The sequence below is a fragment of the Ursus americanus genome, chromosome 1 (assembly GCF_024610735.1).
Source record: "Ursus americanus isolate L20-20 chromosome 1, mUrsAme1.1.p, whole genome shotgun sequence".
NCBI classification, from domain to species: Eukaryota; Metazoa; Chordata; class Mammalia; order Carnivora; family Ursidae; genus Ursus; species Ursus americanus.
The window spans coordinates 75,872,911-75,889,285 of NC_142127.1; the positions used below are offsets into that span (position 1 = coordinate 75,872,911).

The window sequence follows — 16,375 nt, forward strand, 5'->3', positions numbered from 1 at the left end:
TTGTCCTTATGCACCCTCTGAGTATTTGATAAGCTTAAACACTTAAAATACTTCCTCAATTGACCCAAGTAAGAAATTAGAAACAATGAATTAACCATTGGAACACTTTTTTCTTTTTCTTTATTTTTTTCATTCTCCATTCTTGACTTCCTGCTTTCCTTCCTGTCTTTCAATGAAAGAACACTAATATAATATGAATGCTTGTTTGAGGCTTACTTGAATTAGCCAAATGAGTTTATAGTTTTTCTCTTTTTGTTAGGATTACTGCTTACTGTCATTATTGTCCTATAAAAACTTTAGCTATCAGTATATACATTGTATTCTTCTAGATGATGTACAAAATGATTTGATATATATGGCTTCTGTCTTGTAAGAATTACACCATTAAAAGCATAGAAAAAGGAAAACAGTTAAATCAGCATTAGACAAATTATGAAATGGAACTATTAAATAAAAGCAAAGATCAGTGGTAGGGTTGAATTTTTTTGCTTTAAAAACAGTAAGCATTTAACAGGTAGTAATTCTAAAAATCAATAAGTTAATAGTTATTTAGATTGATTACAGGTCAATCAGTTATTATTTAGAAGTATGTTTCCTAGTTTATTGGAAGTACAAAATACTCAATTGAGGTATTTTTCCGGACATAGCAGAATTGCAGTAGTATCACAGTATAATTGGAACTTTTGACACTTTTTATTTCTATTATTGGAATTTTGGCCACAGATTTGTTTTAATATATCCTAATCCAGAATTTTTTATTTTTTAGAAGCATGTCTGACTAAAATGATTCCTATACAGCATTCATATACTGCCATCAGCAACATTTTTTGGACAATTACTGTATTCAAAGAATAAATATTGCTTTTGGTCTGATAAATAATAAAGAGCAATATCAAGTGTTTGAAGGGGAAAGGCAAGGTGTCCGGGCGGTACAGTTGGTTAAGTGTCCAATTCTTGGTTTTGTCTCTGGTCGTGATCTCAGAGTTCTGAGATTGAGCCCCACATGGGGCTCCACGCTCCGCGTGCAGTCTACTTGAAGATTCTATCCCTCCGCCCCTCTCACATGCGCTCTCTCTTTTTCTCTCTCTCAAATAAATCTTAAAAAAGAAGAAAAAAGAAAAGGGAAAGACAATTCAAGCTTATTTGTGGATTATTTTAGCAGATGGTTAGGGTGAACTGAAATGGCAAAAATTAGAGGCAGTTTAAAAAGGAAAAAGGCGCCTGGCTGACTTAATCATGAGACTCTTAATCTCTGGATCGGGGTTTTGAGTTCGAGCCCCATGTTGAGCGTAGAGATTACTTAAAAAAAATAATAAAGTTAAAAAAAAACAGGAAAAAGAAATTACTATTTAATGGATACATAGTTTCTGTTTGGGAAGATGGAAAAAATTCTGGAGATGGATAGTAGCAATGGTTGCACAACATTATTAAAGTACTTGTTGCCACATATGCTTAAAAATTGTTAAAATGGTAAATTTTGTGTATATTTAACTGCAATGAAAATAAAATAAAGGAGAAAAACAAGAGTTGGAGTAAGAGATCCTATAATCTTGGACACGGAAATGGGCAAGAAGAGGCACATGTAAGACAATGTAGAGGAGAAATCTGTGGTTCTACTTAGCTATTTGAAGAAAATCTAAGGAATTGAGAAATATTCAGAGATCAAAGAAATAGGGTGGCACCCAGGAACTTAGGAAAAAATATTGGTTTACATTGGAAAGGTGAGTTAATTATGGAGATTTCTGGATGGGGTATTGATGGACAACTGAAGAAATTTTTTTTTTTTTTAAAGATTTTTTGTTTATTTATTCGACAGAGATAGAGACAGCCAGCGAGAGAGGGAACACAAGCAGGGGGAGTGGGAGAGGAAGAAGCAGGCTCATAGCGGAGGAGCCTGATGTGGGGCTCGATCCCATAACGCCAGGATCACGCCCTGAGCTGAAGGCAGACGCTTAACCGCTGTGCCACCCAGGCGCCCCTGAAGAAATTTTTTAAAAAGAATTTTTTGTTTGTTTGTTTTTAAAGATTTTATTTACTTATTTGACAGAGAGAGACAGCCAGCGAGAGAGGGAACACAAGCATGGGGAGTGGGAGAGGAAGAAGCAGGCTCCTAGCGGGGCAGGGAGCCCGATGCAGGACTCGATCCCAGGACTCCGGAATCACGCCCTGGGCCGAAGGCAGACGCTTAACAACTGAGCCACCCAGGCGCCCCTAAAAAGAATTTTTAAAAATAAAGAGGATTTGAGAGAACTAAAAATGATTTGGAAATTATCTATATACAGATGGTAAATGGGAACTTATGAGTGAATGCTCTCTCCTAAGAGAACAAATTAAGAGTGCAAAAAATTGGTGAATAAAGACTGCATATTGGGGGACCTCCCTGTACCAGTAGGTTAGTTAAGATGACCATAGGTCAGAAAAATAGTGAGAAAACTAAGAAATCAAAGTATCTTGGAAGTAAATGTTAGAAAATGTTAAGAACCCAGACTGATAGAAGTAGATGTAACATGAAGTCAAGGAAATAGAACTGAAGAGTGATCTTTGAATTTGAATTGGAGGAGGTCATTAGTATTCTTAGAGGAGATTCTGTGAAATAGAGAAGACAAATATTACAGCATATGGGAAGGAAAAGTATTAAGAGAGCACAGGAAGAAGATTTAGGGTATTCTTAAACAATTTAACAATGAAATGGGGGGTGGTTGAGTAAAAAGGATCCCATAAACATATTAATAAGCGTAGAATAGCATGCTATCATGATTCAATTCTTGGTAAACATTTTTTCAGACTTCTACAGTATACTTCCAAATGCAGTACATGCTTTATTATTAAATGTAAACATTATGTTATGTAGACTGACTCTCTGTAAGATAGTTGCTGAATAAATTAATTAGATGTCTGTATTACAAAAAAGAGTGAAATGCTGCAGTATTTATATAAAGGAGAAATACGGAAGGAAGGAAGAAAATAAGAAAGCAAGAGAAAGAAAAAGAAAAAAAAGAGAACAAGCATAATTTAAGAAGAGAACTAGAAAGTTCCTAACTGCTTAGAGGCATAATTAACAAGTAGCAAATGAGGTGAGAAGCAGGGAATAGTATCTGATATTCTTAGACATTTGATATATTTTGGACAGTTTGAAAGAAAATGGGATTATAAAACTTCCCCTGAGCAGTCCAATGATTATAAAGTTTTAAAGAAATCCAGTAAGACTAATATAATTCATAAACACTAATCTTTGTTTCCCTAGTGCCTAATACCAAGTTAGCTCTAAACAAGTGTCTATTGAACAATTAGATTTAGAACCATGAAGATTTATTAGAAAATTGAGAGTTCTTAATGTCATTTCATTCACAAAATAAGATTGTGCATCAATTTTATTTGGCAGGTTTTCTAATTATATTTTAGACCTGATTAAAACAAATAAGTAAAATTATGAATTTTTAATTATTCTGAATCAGCATTTGAAAAAAAGAACTAATAAATAGCACTTGGAAGATATCTATATTTGTTGTGTTTATGTCTCAGAGAGACAGGTAAGATATACTAGTAAATATCTTATAATTTGCAGATATTATTCGTTGAGGTTTTATCAAATGAGGTTTCATGAATGAAAGTGATATACTAACTAGTAGGATTAAATCTTTCAGTTTTGTGTTTCAAGTTCAATATTGATGGTGATTGTCAATAATAAGTAACAGCTTAAGTGTTTAGAGTATGTGAAAATATCACTTGTATAGATAGTGTAATATTCCAAAATTTTGGGGTTATGCTACGTAAATTATAGAATTAATCTTTGTAATATAATCTTTTTTAATATGGTGGAGGGCAACTGTTTATAGTTTGTTTTGAATATCCAAATTGAAACATAAAACTTAAATACATGTTTTATAAAGTACTTTCTATCTGGGTCATTATAACTTTTGTATTATCTCCGTGTGAATGAGATAAGGAAGACAGACATTGCCATTTTGCTGACAGGAAAACTAAAACACAAAATAAACAACTTTTCCAGGAGCGCCTCGGTGGCTCAGTCTGTTTAAGTAAGCATCTGACTCTTGATTTCAGCACAGGTCATGATCTCAGGGTTGTGAGATTGAGCCCTGTGTTGGGCTCCACACTGAGCGTGGAGCTTGCTTAAGATTGTCTGTCTGTCTGTCTGTCTCTCTCAAAATAAAAAAATAAAATAAATCTCTTTTCTAGGAGAGAGATGAAGCCAGGATAAAACTTCAGTGCCTTATCATCCTACATTCTGGTGTTCTTCCTTCTAATTTATCCTGTCATTTTAATGGGGTGGGGAATGGTGCCAGGAGACAGGAAGAGTCTTTCTCCTCTGTTGTTTGTCAAGATTTTGACTAGACCATTGGTTTTCTGACTGTTGGTCCCAGAGATCTTCTGTATGCTCAATATGTTTATTAAGTTTAATTTGATCACATTTTGTAAAAATCGTGAGCTTCTCATCACAAGCAGCTGATTAAGTTTATTGGTGATAAATAGGGTTATTAAACAGTGGTAGAATAGTTAATGATATTTAAAAATCCTTGATCTAGATACTGCTTCTTAAGAGGAATTTTTTTAAAAAATCGGTATATTGATTTTTCTATCATGGCCATTATCATAAAAGTTTTTGTGACATTTGATACAATCTGGCTGGACTATGATAGAGCCAGTGACATATTAAGACAGGATGACTATACATTCTACATGCTTATATTTGGTTCTACAGACATGTGTTGTACTAGATTCTGGACTTTGTCCTCCTATTCACCACCCTTGATCCATGTATGGGATAAGAATTCAGGCATTTTCAAGTATTAAGTACACCTTATGCATATAATAATACCCCCTCCCAAATTAGTAATACTAGAAACCATTTAAAAGTAGCTCTGTCCACTGTTGAAACTACTACTTGATTTATCAACAGACGTTTAGTTTATCAAAGACTGTTCTAAGTAAAGCATTTATTAATAATGTATTCTACCCACAACAGGATCTCTTTTGGATTTCTAAATATGCCCCAAAGTGTTAAAAAAAAAAAAAAGATCATGACATAATTTCTCTCCTTAACTCGATTTTAGAAATTCTGCTGTTATTCCATAGTTGGAAATTTTACTCTATCCTTCTTTTTTAAAAAAATACACAGGTGAATCTGTACCAGAATACCAGATGGCTTTTCAGACAGAAGTTGGAAACCATCCCACTTTTGAAGATATGCAGGTTCTGGTATCTAGGGAAAAACAGAGACCCAAGTTCCCAGAAGCTTGGAAAGAAAATAGCCTGGTAAGAAAAAACTAAATTATTAGAAAGAGAACTTATATCTGAATGTGTTTTAATGTTGCTTGAAGCAAAAATAGACTTAATGTTAATAGTTTTTAGAGTTTTCTAATGCCAGAAATCCAACTTACTTGACTTTTATGATGTTATACACTTTGAAATTTTTCAATATAAAAAAGTCCTCTTTTTTGGTTCAGTTTCAGTTTTTTCCAAGTATAAAATACTAGAGAGACTAACTTGTGTCTGAAGGTTGCCAGATTGAGTAACAGCTGGGATAATTAACGTGTTAATATTTTAGATATTATTGAAATTTCGTCTTATTCTCTTGCGAGTGGTACCAAAATGTTAATTAGTGCAGATGTACATACTCAGTGGCTAATAGAAATTTAAACCACCTCAAAAAGAAACCAAGATGTGCTTATAAATTCCACTTATTAAAAATGCAGTCTAGGGGCACCTGGCTGGCTCAGTTGTTCGGTCATGCAACTCTTGATCTTGGGGTTGTGAGTTCGAGCCCCACACTGGGTGTAGAGATTTCTTAAAAATAAAATCTTTTAAAAAACAGACGCAGTCTAAAACACTAAAATATCTTCAAGGGCTACTGCCATTTTGGTAAATTGTTGCTACAGCACTGTAAACATCTTACGAACATTTACACACACGCACACACACACACACACACACACACACACCCTCTTTCTCTTTCTGTCATATAATTTTTTTTTAACATAAGTAGGATCATTTCATTATCCACTATCACTTCTGAAACTTATTTTTTTACTCATGGACAGTTTCTCATGTCAGTACCTATACATGTATCTCTTTCTCCATTTAGTCAGTATTCCATTGTATAATATATCATAATTATTGAATTATCCCTTATTGATGGTAGTAGTATCCCATATTTACTTTAAACATTTTTTTAAAAATGACAAAGTTATGCCTATACATGGCAAATCAAATCAAATTAAGTAGAAGGGCATAAAAAAGGAAAAGGAAAAAACTACATACCCCTACCACCACTCTTCAAAAGAAACTCCTGTTAACAATATTCTGAGGTTTTGGTTTTTGTTCCTAATTTTTTCTTCCGGAGGTTACTGTTATAACTGTAAATACTATATCCTTATTTCTTGTTATTCCTCGTTTACTCTCTCCTAGGTTTGTAACATTGTAGCAATTATTACATAATTTATGTTTTGTCCACAGATTGATCTAAAATTTAAAATAAAAATGTCAGAAATTGTAGAATTATGATTGTGTAAACATCCACTGCACAGTATAGTATTGTGCTTAGACTCCTAGAGAAGGAAGTAAAAATCCTATGTTAGTTACTGTAAGCCTCCACTGCTTGAGGAAGAATGTTTCAGAAGTTACCATCCACTGGATTCTCTGATTTTTTGTCACTTTGTTTTTTTTTTTCTTCTTTATAGGTTCTATTAAGAAGCAACATTTTTTAAAAATCTCGTTCTTTTTCTTGTAAATCATTATGTCTTTGATGAAGTTCCTCTTTAAGTGATGTGTGTTATTATGTGTATGAATCCTTGTACCTTCAGAAATGTTTATATCTTGCCCTCACATTTGAGTAATAATTTGGCCAAGAAATGATTTCAAGATCAAAATCACATTTTCCTAATAGTGGTTCTTTTGAAATCACTACTCCACTGTCTTTAAGCATTCAGACATGTTAAGAATTCCAGAGCCAGCCAGTCTCATTCCATTACTTTTTGTCTTTTTGTTGCACCCCCTTGTTTTCTTGTCTCTATGAGCTTTTAAGCCTTTTACTTTATCGTTGGAATTATCGCATTTTACTTGAATATATAGAGGCATGGATCTTTTTACACATTTTGCTTTGCACTAGACAGGTTTTCAGTTTGAAAACTCAGAAATTTCTTCAATTCAGAGGAATTTTTTAATATTATTTAAAAAAAATTTCTTCTTTTCCATTTCTTCCTTCTGGAATTCCCATTAGACAAATATTGGTCCACCTGACATTCCAGGTATCAGTTTTTTTCTTGTATTTTCCTTTTTTTTTGTTGTTGTATATTGTTCAAGATTTACCCTGCGTTAGCTTTCAAATCACTCATTCATTTTTTACCTTTACTACTTTATTATCTGTTCATTAAAATCTTACTTTACTACTTTATTATCTGTTCATTAAAATTTTACTTTCAACAGTCATATTTGTAATCTAGAAATTCTTAATGTTTGCTTCTTCCACAGCAATCTGTTCTTGTCTTAAGAATGCGATAGGGATTCAATTATTTCTAAAGATGTAAATCAGAATTTTTGACACTTTATACAAATAATTTTCTTGGTTATAGTTCAAGAACAAAAATGAAAAAAATTCACTAAGCAATGAAAATCACTTTGTTGTGTATTTTCACATTTTACTTTTAGGTTGTCTTCATAGGATTAGAATGTTTTCATTCTCGATCCTGACTTAAATGGGGTGGTGGCATGTCGGAGAGAGGCTAGAGAGATGTTACGTGTTTCTGTACAGATTTAGACTGGATATTTTCTTCATTGGTCATCTTTGTCATCTTGTCCGTTGGTCAAGGAAGGCTTCTGCTTCAAATGAGATTGAAATCTTCTTCAAGGCAATTAAAGACCTATTGCCAAAAACATATGCCCAAGATTGCCTCCAAACTGCAGTCCCTTCTTTGGAAACTGGGACAGATCTTTAAGAAGTCCTTGGCAGAAGGTGAGAGGCTGAATCTTACACCAGGATTCATTAGATATGCTAACCTCACAGGCATCCCTCAAAGAAAAATCTCTTCATGAAATTTTATCTAATAAATATACTTATCTTCCTTAAATTGTTTTATTTCACCAGAGAAATTTGACTCATTATTTTGAAATATCTCTTGACAACCCTACCATTAAAAGATATGCATTATATGCATATTTACCTGAAAACTTTTTGCTTCCAATTTAGAGTAGGTTGCTAAGTAAGGGATAAGTGATACTTGGTTTACTTCCAATGAATCCATTTAAATCTAATGTGCTGCAGTCAATAGAACTGCTGCTCTGTAAAGACAATCCAATACTAGAGAGGTATATAGCAAATGCATAGTATATAAAAAGAGAGAAATACACCTGTGTCTAAAAGAAAACATTTTTGCTTTATAATTGCATTAGAATTAAAAAACATTTTTATACTAACAAAACTCAAAAATCTTCCAAACATAAATGAGTGTAAAAACTAGTTTTTAAAAACTGCCAGGGAAGGGGTCTGGATGGTTCAGTCAGTTAAGCATCTGCCTTCTGCTCAGTTCATGATCCTCTGGGATCGAGTCCCATGTCGGGCTCCCTGCTCAGCGGGGGGAGTCTGCTTCTCCCTCTCCCTGATGCTCCCCCTGCTTGTGGTCATCCCCTCTGTCTGTGTCATCATGGGGAACAGAGATCGCTATCTTCATATTTTACTTGGTTCCTGTAAACATTTGACTAACTTCCAGAGCTTCAGTAAGGTTGATTCTGACAGTTTTTACCAGGATTTTTGGTACTTCTATGAAATAATGTCCCCTGGTCTCCTTCCTCTGCCATCTTCACTAATGTGCTCATACAATGAGTTGGGAAATATTCTTCCCTCTTTGATTTTCTTGGTAGTATTGGCATTATCTCCTTCTTGAATCTTCGGTAGAATTCAGTAGTAGTGAAGCCATCTGGGCCAGGATTTTTCTTTGTGGGAAAATTTTAAACTACAAATTTATAGATACAGAAACTATTCAAGTCATCTATTTTTTCTCAAGTGAGCTTTAACAGTTTGTGTCTTTGAAGGAGTTTGTCCATTTCATCAAAATTGTCAAATCCTTTCTTAATATTTGGAGACTTTAAACTAACTCCCCATTGGTGACTTAATCTTCCTGTTTCTATACAGTTTATTTCCTTAATCTTCTCTTACTGACTTTTTTACTAATTCTGGGATATTCAGCATTGCTTTACTTCTAGATCAACTTTATATGACCAAATCATTATTTTTAGGACCCTCAGACTCCCTCCCAGGTAGTCAACCTCTTTAAATTCTCAGCTGTTTTTCTAATTTTTCCTTTTGCCTGTTTCATATTAATTTACTTCTAAATCTTTACTTGTGTAACCATTATTTTAACTTTGTTTGGAACTTATAATAGATTTTTCTAAAAAAAAAAAAAAAACAACCAACAATCAAATTGCAACTTTTATGATAGAGCCCATTTATCCACTAGGAACTGGCTGTGTTCTATCAGCATAGTTTTTATATGGGCCTCTTTTCCTACATATGAAAAGTGGGGATGATAGTAGTACTTCAAATAAGAATTAAATGAGTTAGAACACAGTCTGGTACATAGTAAGAACTCAATAATTGTCAACTATTATTATGCATCAACGATTCTGTTTTAAAAATAGAAACTCCTTAGAGTAGGGACTAGCGTTTCTGTTTACCAAATTTTATTCATCATCCAGGACAGTGCCTTGGTGAATATCTTATTTTGGCTGGGGTGAGAGTGGGGTGGATGTGGGGTCTCTTTTTGAAAAAGTGTTTTTACAAATTATTTTCCAACTATATAATGAAAAGTAACAAATACAGCCTCATTCAGTGTCTCTCTTTCCTCCGATACAGAAAACAGCCAATATACAATTTTTAGCTGCTTGGATTTTGGTGCTTCTGAGCTCTTCTGGGCAGTTGGTGAATGAGACTCTGTGCAATAGATAGTGCTCTGTTTTGGAAAGGAAAGGGTCTCTTTCAGTTTTGTGTGGAAAGGCCTCCAAATCTTTGCTTTAGAAAGATTTCAGTGTGTACACTTCATTGTGTTGCACTTCATGTTTAGTAATTAAGAACATGAATGAAACTGTAAATCTGTGTGTGTGGTATATGATGGGTATATATTTGAATAAAAAGGTAATAAGTTTCTCAGAAAGAATACCCAAGAAATTGGTAATATTGGTTGCCTGTAGACTGGGAAAATCGATGGTTGGTGGATAGGAATGGAAGGGACAATTCTCTTTCTGACCTGTATTCTCTTTCTGACCTTTTGAATTTATTGACACATACATATATTACCTCTTCAAAAAATTCATTAAATGCATGTGGTCAAAATTCAAACAAGGAGTTCATTAACAATACAAAAAATATGCTGGGCCCAGACATCTAAAAGGCCCCCCGAAGAAACAACCACTGTTAGATTCCTTTTGTAGACTTCAGAAATTTCTATGGATTACATGACTATATGTTTTTATATCCTTTTTTAATATATAGATGGCAATTACCACATCCACTTACCTTATAATTCTTACTTAGCAATTTGGAACATATACATCTTCCTAATTCTTTTCATTTTGCGTACTATCCATTATACTGCAGGTCTTTAGCTGGATCCCTATTAGAGGACATGTGGGTAGTTTCCAGCTTTTGCTGTTATAAATGGTACTGCAGTGAACATCTTATACACACATTTTTCTACAAATGTGTAAGTGTGTTTGAGGAATAAATTCCTGGAAGTAGTAATTGCTGACTCAAAGGGTAAATACATTTATAATTTGTTATTGATAGATTACCCTCCAAAATGAGGACACTCCTGACAACAGTATATAAGTGCCTGCTTTCCCATCACCAACACTTTGTATTATAAAAATATTTTTATCTTTCTTGATGTGATAAGTAGAAATGGATCTTGTCTTAATTTGCAGCTAGTAAGTAGTAGAGCCCAGATTTAAAGCCAGGTTCTTAACTTGCTACAAAACTGGAACTAATATTCTTAACTACTGTACTGTACTGCCTCAAAATAGTAAGATTAAACATCTTTGCATATTTTATCAGGAATTTGCACTACTTGTTTATGTGCCCTTTATCTGTATTTCTATTATGCATTTACTCTCGTTTTTTAAATGTCATGTTACTAGCAAGCATCACAGAAATTCAGCCAAGAAACATCGAGAGATGTTAAAACTAGTGGGTGAAAAGGTGAATAGAGAATAATATATTTACAGAGACGTTAGTATTCCCTCAACCCCAAACACACTGATTAAAGTCTAAAAAAAAAACAAAGCAAAACAAAACAAAACACTGATTGAATATAAAAGGGAAAAGTGGAACTTTTGAGAAACCTGGCAGGCACCAACTCAGACATGTGATCAAGGTTAACTTTACTAGTAATGAGACAGATCAAAATTGTGAACCACATGATAAGATGCAATGAGAAAAACACAGCAACTCTAGGGACGCCTGGGTGGCTCAGTCAGTTAAACATCTGCCTTTGGCTTGGTCATGATTCCAGGGTCCTGGGATGGAGTCTGTATCTAGCTCCTTGCTCAGTGGGGAGCCTTCTTCTCCCTCTGCCTGCTGCTTGCCCTGCTTGTGCTCTCTCTCTAACAAATAAATAAATAAAATCTTGGAAAGAAAGAAAGAGAAAAGAAAAAGGAGAAGAAAGAAAGAAAGAAAGAAAGAAAGAAAGAAAGAAAGAAAGAAAGAAAGAAAGGAAGGAAGAAAGAAAGAAAGAACAGCATCTCTTCTGTGATTTTTCTGCTGAAGTTTCAAACCTTAAATCTAACCATGAGGAAACAACAGTTAAATTGAGATTGTAAAAAGTAACTGGCTGGGGCTCCTGGGTGGCTCAGTTGGTTAAACATCTGACTCTTGATTTCGGCTTAGGTCATGATCTCAGGTTCATGGGATCGAGCCCCACATGGGGACTCGTGCTCAGCACATGAGTTTGCTTGAGATTCTCTTTCTCCCTCCGTCCCCCCCTTGATCTCTCTCTCAAATAATAAATAAATAAGTCCTTTAAAAAAAAAGTAAATGGCCTATAATCTTCCAAAATGTCAAGTCCATGAAAGACAAGAAAAGTAAATGTTACACATTATCTACAATTATGCTGCCATCGGAACATTAAATGTATTTATATTTTTAAAAAATGTTTGAAATTATTTCAAAATAGACCAGTTCATTTTATCAAACCAATATCAAAATCCGCTAAGGTAAATGTGTAACTATTTTTGAGAGGTGTATTTATTAAAAAAAAAAAAAGTTAATTGATTTCTGAACTTCCTCTGCTATTTTCAAATCCAAGTCAGTTTTAAATCTATTACATATAATTTTTTCTCATGTTTACGGACTTCATATTTGGAATTCGACTACTTGCTAAAATTGATTTGTAATCCCAAAGCCAGTACTCTGAATGCTTTTATGATCATTCATGGATATACACAGAGCCGTGAAAAACTTTAGTCACTGGATGTACATGTTCCTAACTGAGGTCGACAAGGTGATCACTCTGTCTTTTTGTTTCATCTCTTAACACTATTTTGCTATTTAGTGTATTTTTCACATTTGGGGGCATTTTGTTAGTGATTTCTGATTTAAAATAGCTCCCACATATATACTCAGCTGACGTGCTGAGTAGTGTTCATAAGCACTGGAAGGCTGTGATGTGCCTTTTGGAGAAAGAAAAAATGTGCTAGATTTACTTTGTTAGGGGATGATGTAGAATGCTGTTGGCCATGAGCACAGTTAATAAAATTAATAATACCTATTTTTAAAGGTGCCTTTAAACAGAAACACAAATAAAACAAGATTATGTATTGATCAGTTGACAAAAATGTGGCCAGAGGCTCAGAGGGGCCTAACCCTGTATTTCCCCTAGGAGGAATGGTTCAGAGTTCACTAATTCAACATTTACAGCAACTGTGTAGAACATGACTACCACAAATAACAGATTCAACTGTACTTCTAACATAAACAACAAACTTCTACCTCAGGGAGGTACACAGTTGCCCTCAAACTCCGGATGATCACTATCTATTCTTTAGGTTCTTCCAAATTTTGAGAAATAGGTAGATTATTATTTAATGACAGGATTATTAATTGATAACTAAATCTATTGTTTGAATTTTAATTTTTACTCAAAAGTCAGAGCCTGGAACATATATTCAAATAGATTTCAAAATTCAATGTTGGGGCGCCTGGGTAGCACAGTCAGTTAAGCATCCAGCTCTTGGTTTCGGCTCAGGTCATGATCTCAGAGTCGTGAGATCGAGCCTCACCATGGGCTCTACCCTCAGCATGGAGTCTGCTTCAAACTCTCTCTTTCCCTCTACCTTTCCCCCCAAATAAATAAATAAATCTTTAAAAAAAATCAATGTAAATTTCAGCGTTAAAAGATACAGGTTTTTTATTTGTGCTATGATCAGAATTGGGGAACGAGCAATGTCGCACTGTGAGGCAGGCAGCTTAGAAGAGCCAAAGGAGCAAGGAAGATGGTATCAAGGGTGGGCCATGGTGCAGGTATTCATTTAGCATATGCCCAGGAAAAACACCATCAAATTTCCTGCAGGTTAAGATTTGTTCGTTAGAGAACACAAATTATTAGGAAAAGACTAAAAACGTTACCAAGATAGCTAACAAGGACTTTAGCTTAAAATAGGTTTGTGAGATAAAATGCCCAGATTAAGCATTGCATGGAATACATACTAAAAGTGATTTGTCAGTTATCTGAAACTTAAAATTAAATGCTGTTCTATATTATTTGTTAGATCTGGCAACCCTCACCTTAGTTTTTTTTAAAGTGTTTTAAATGTGCAAGAACTGTGAATATCAGCAGGTATAAAGCTTTGAAACTTAATAAACACAAATCCAAAAAACAAGTCTGAAAGGATTCTGGATGAAAGTTTACAAAATCTTTTTTTTAAAAGGGAGTTCAAATCAACTTTCCCCAAAAGGGAAACTATTTTTCATTGCTGATATTGATGAATACTACAGAATAGACTGCTTTTGATACTACCGCTGAAATTAGTTTAAAGAAAAAGAAAACGCCAAGCCTTTAAACTTCAGGTAGAATGAAGTACTCTTTACTAGGAGTAAAAAAGCTCACCTAGAGATTGAAGATAGCCTAGTGCCAAAATTCTGTCAAACTCAAAACTCATTTTTGACGTGGAATTAGTGGCTGTTGATAGAAATAACAGTGAACAGTGGCATAAACCTGTCACCTTGATGAACCATGTAACTTTTTACAACTGCTCACATTTATGGCTAATTCTTTAGGAGTTAAGTCTTGCTTGCTTTCTTGTTCCTCATCTTTTGAGAAATATGACCCTTTACAAATCTCTGAAGTCTAAAATATTTTATTGTATCTGTGTAAAATATTGGTTAAAGAAAATTAATTTTTCTTTTACCTCATGTCACTAAAAATCTCCGATACTTTTTTTTTTTTTTTAAAGATATACTGTTTGACATGTACTTTATTGTAGGCAGTGAGGTCACTCAAGGAGACAATCGAAGACTGTTGGGACCAGGATGCGGAGGCTCGGCTTACTGCGCAGTGTGCTGAGGAGCGGATGGCTGAACTTATGATGATATGGGAAAGAAACAAATCTGTGAGCCCAACAGTCAATCCCATGTCTACTGCTATGCAGAATGAGCGGTAAGACCTGGAGGGGTTTGGCATTCATCAGTCAGTATTGAAGACTGAGACTAAACAGAGATTAGGAAAAAGATACTATTAAACCAGTCTTAAAGGGCAATGATTAATTCATACAATCTAACATTGTGATTTTTCTTTCAATATGCCCATTTTTTAACTGGAGATTTTTGTTTGATATACGTGCAAGATGGAATCCGTGTTTTTATATATCTCAAGATACAGTAAAAGAGGTTTATTAGTTCTCCTACTTCCCTAAAATAATAAAGGCAAAACATTTTCATAGTTCCAAAGTCTATAAGCACTTATACATATATTGTCTCATTTATCATTTGTTGCTATTATTCCTCTTTCTCTTGCTTTTTATTTATTTATTTTTTAAAGGGAGAATAGAACTATGAACTTGCCTATGTATCTAACCACTGTTTCACTGGAAACTACAATTTCAGGCTTCCTATCCAATGTTCTTTTGTATAGAATATACTACTACTACTTTAACATGAAAGCAATTCATAAGATTTTTCTATCCCATCATGACTATTACTTTATGAGACATTTCTTTGTTAAATTATGATCTTTCATTCTAAATAAAAGGGCTTTTTAAAAAATTCCTTTAAAAAAACAGAACTTTTAGACAATCTGTGTTTCTTTGTTCTATGTTTGGGGGAAGTTTTCCCCAAATTTGTCATTTTATTTAATACATATTAAAAATTTCCAGAAAAGCACCCAGAAAAGAGCAGAGAAAATTGGGATAAAGATATACTTGATTATTAAATAAATTTTTTTTTTTGCTATTTTATGTTCTAATTTCTAAGTGCAATTTGTGTTATGAACTATAAACCCAAAATTGGGTTTACAACTGCTTGTGTTTGGACTGAATTAGCTTCGGCATGTGAACCCTTATTCCTTATATATCAGCAAGTCAAGGAAGGTAGAGACTAGCAATTCTAAATACAAATTTTCTTACTTTATGCATACTTGAGGATAGTCTTCTTCTATCTCCCCTGATCTCTGTATTTTCTGTGTGCTCCAGCATGTTATTTGTACCTCTCTCAAGAGTCAGTTACTTTTACTTTAAGTACTTTTGAACTTTTCCTGAATGGTAAGAAGAAATCCTTGAAGGGACTCTCCCTTGTGTTGACCATTTTTTGCCCCCTGAATCATTCAGCTCTATGTTTTACATGCTGTTTCTCATGTCCAGTCACTTTTAAATAGTTTCCCCTAAATCATGGTTCATCCCGTAGTCATTCCATTCTAGGTTTCATCGTATTGAATCTTACCCCCAGACCTCTTTTCTATGTGCTGTACAACTACTTTTTTATCCTTCACCCTCCTGTCATTTTCCTGGAGCTGCTGCTTTTCTCCTATAACACTCGTATCTATTAATGTTCCCATTGTTTAGTTAAAGCTATCAGTGGCTTTTATTTTAAATAACCTAAATATTTTATAGTGTGATGCTCAAGAACCATCCCTCTCAAGGTGTGATAATGACTGTGAAGAACTCTTTTTAACTGGAGAGCAGTTCTGAATTGTTCCTTTATCTGAATGTCACGTTCTGCCTTATACTCTTAGTCTGTAGAACTTTCATTGATATGGCTCAGTTTACCCCCAGAAAGGTACATTCCATTGCTAGACTGCCTCTTAATGGAAGCACTTTGGAACAACCTAAAAGCTTATATTCTTTTTACCATTTGACCATTGTAACTTAATTGGTAATT

At 34.1% G+C, this 16,375-nt stretch overlaps 1 protein-coding gene across 1 annotated transcript in view; it reads left to right on the forward strand.

Annotated features, from left to right (window-relative positions):
- BMPR2 (bone morphogenetic protein receptor type 2) overlaps positions 1-16,375 on the forward strand; it is a 184,487-nt gene that overhangs the window by 157,293 nt on the left and 10,819 nt on the right. Inside the window, exons 10-11 of the mRNA XM_045806523.2 lie at positions 5,138-5,274; positions 14,488-14,660. Of these exons, the coding sequence (XP_045662479.1) occupies positions 5,138-5,274; positions 14,488-14,660 (310 nt within the window). The remainder of the gene's footprint in view (positions 1-5,137; positions 5,275-14,487; positions 14,661-16,375) is intronic.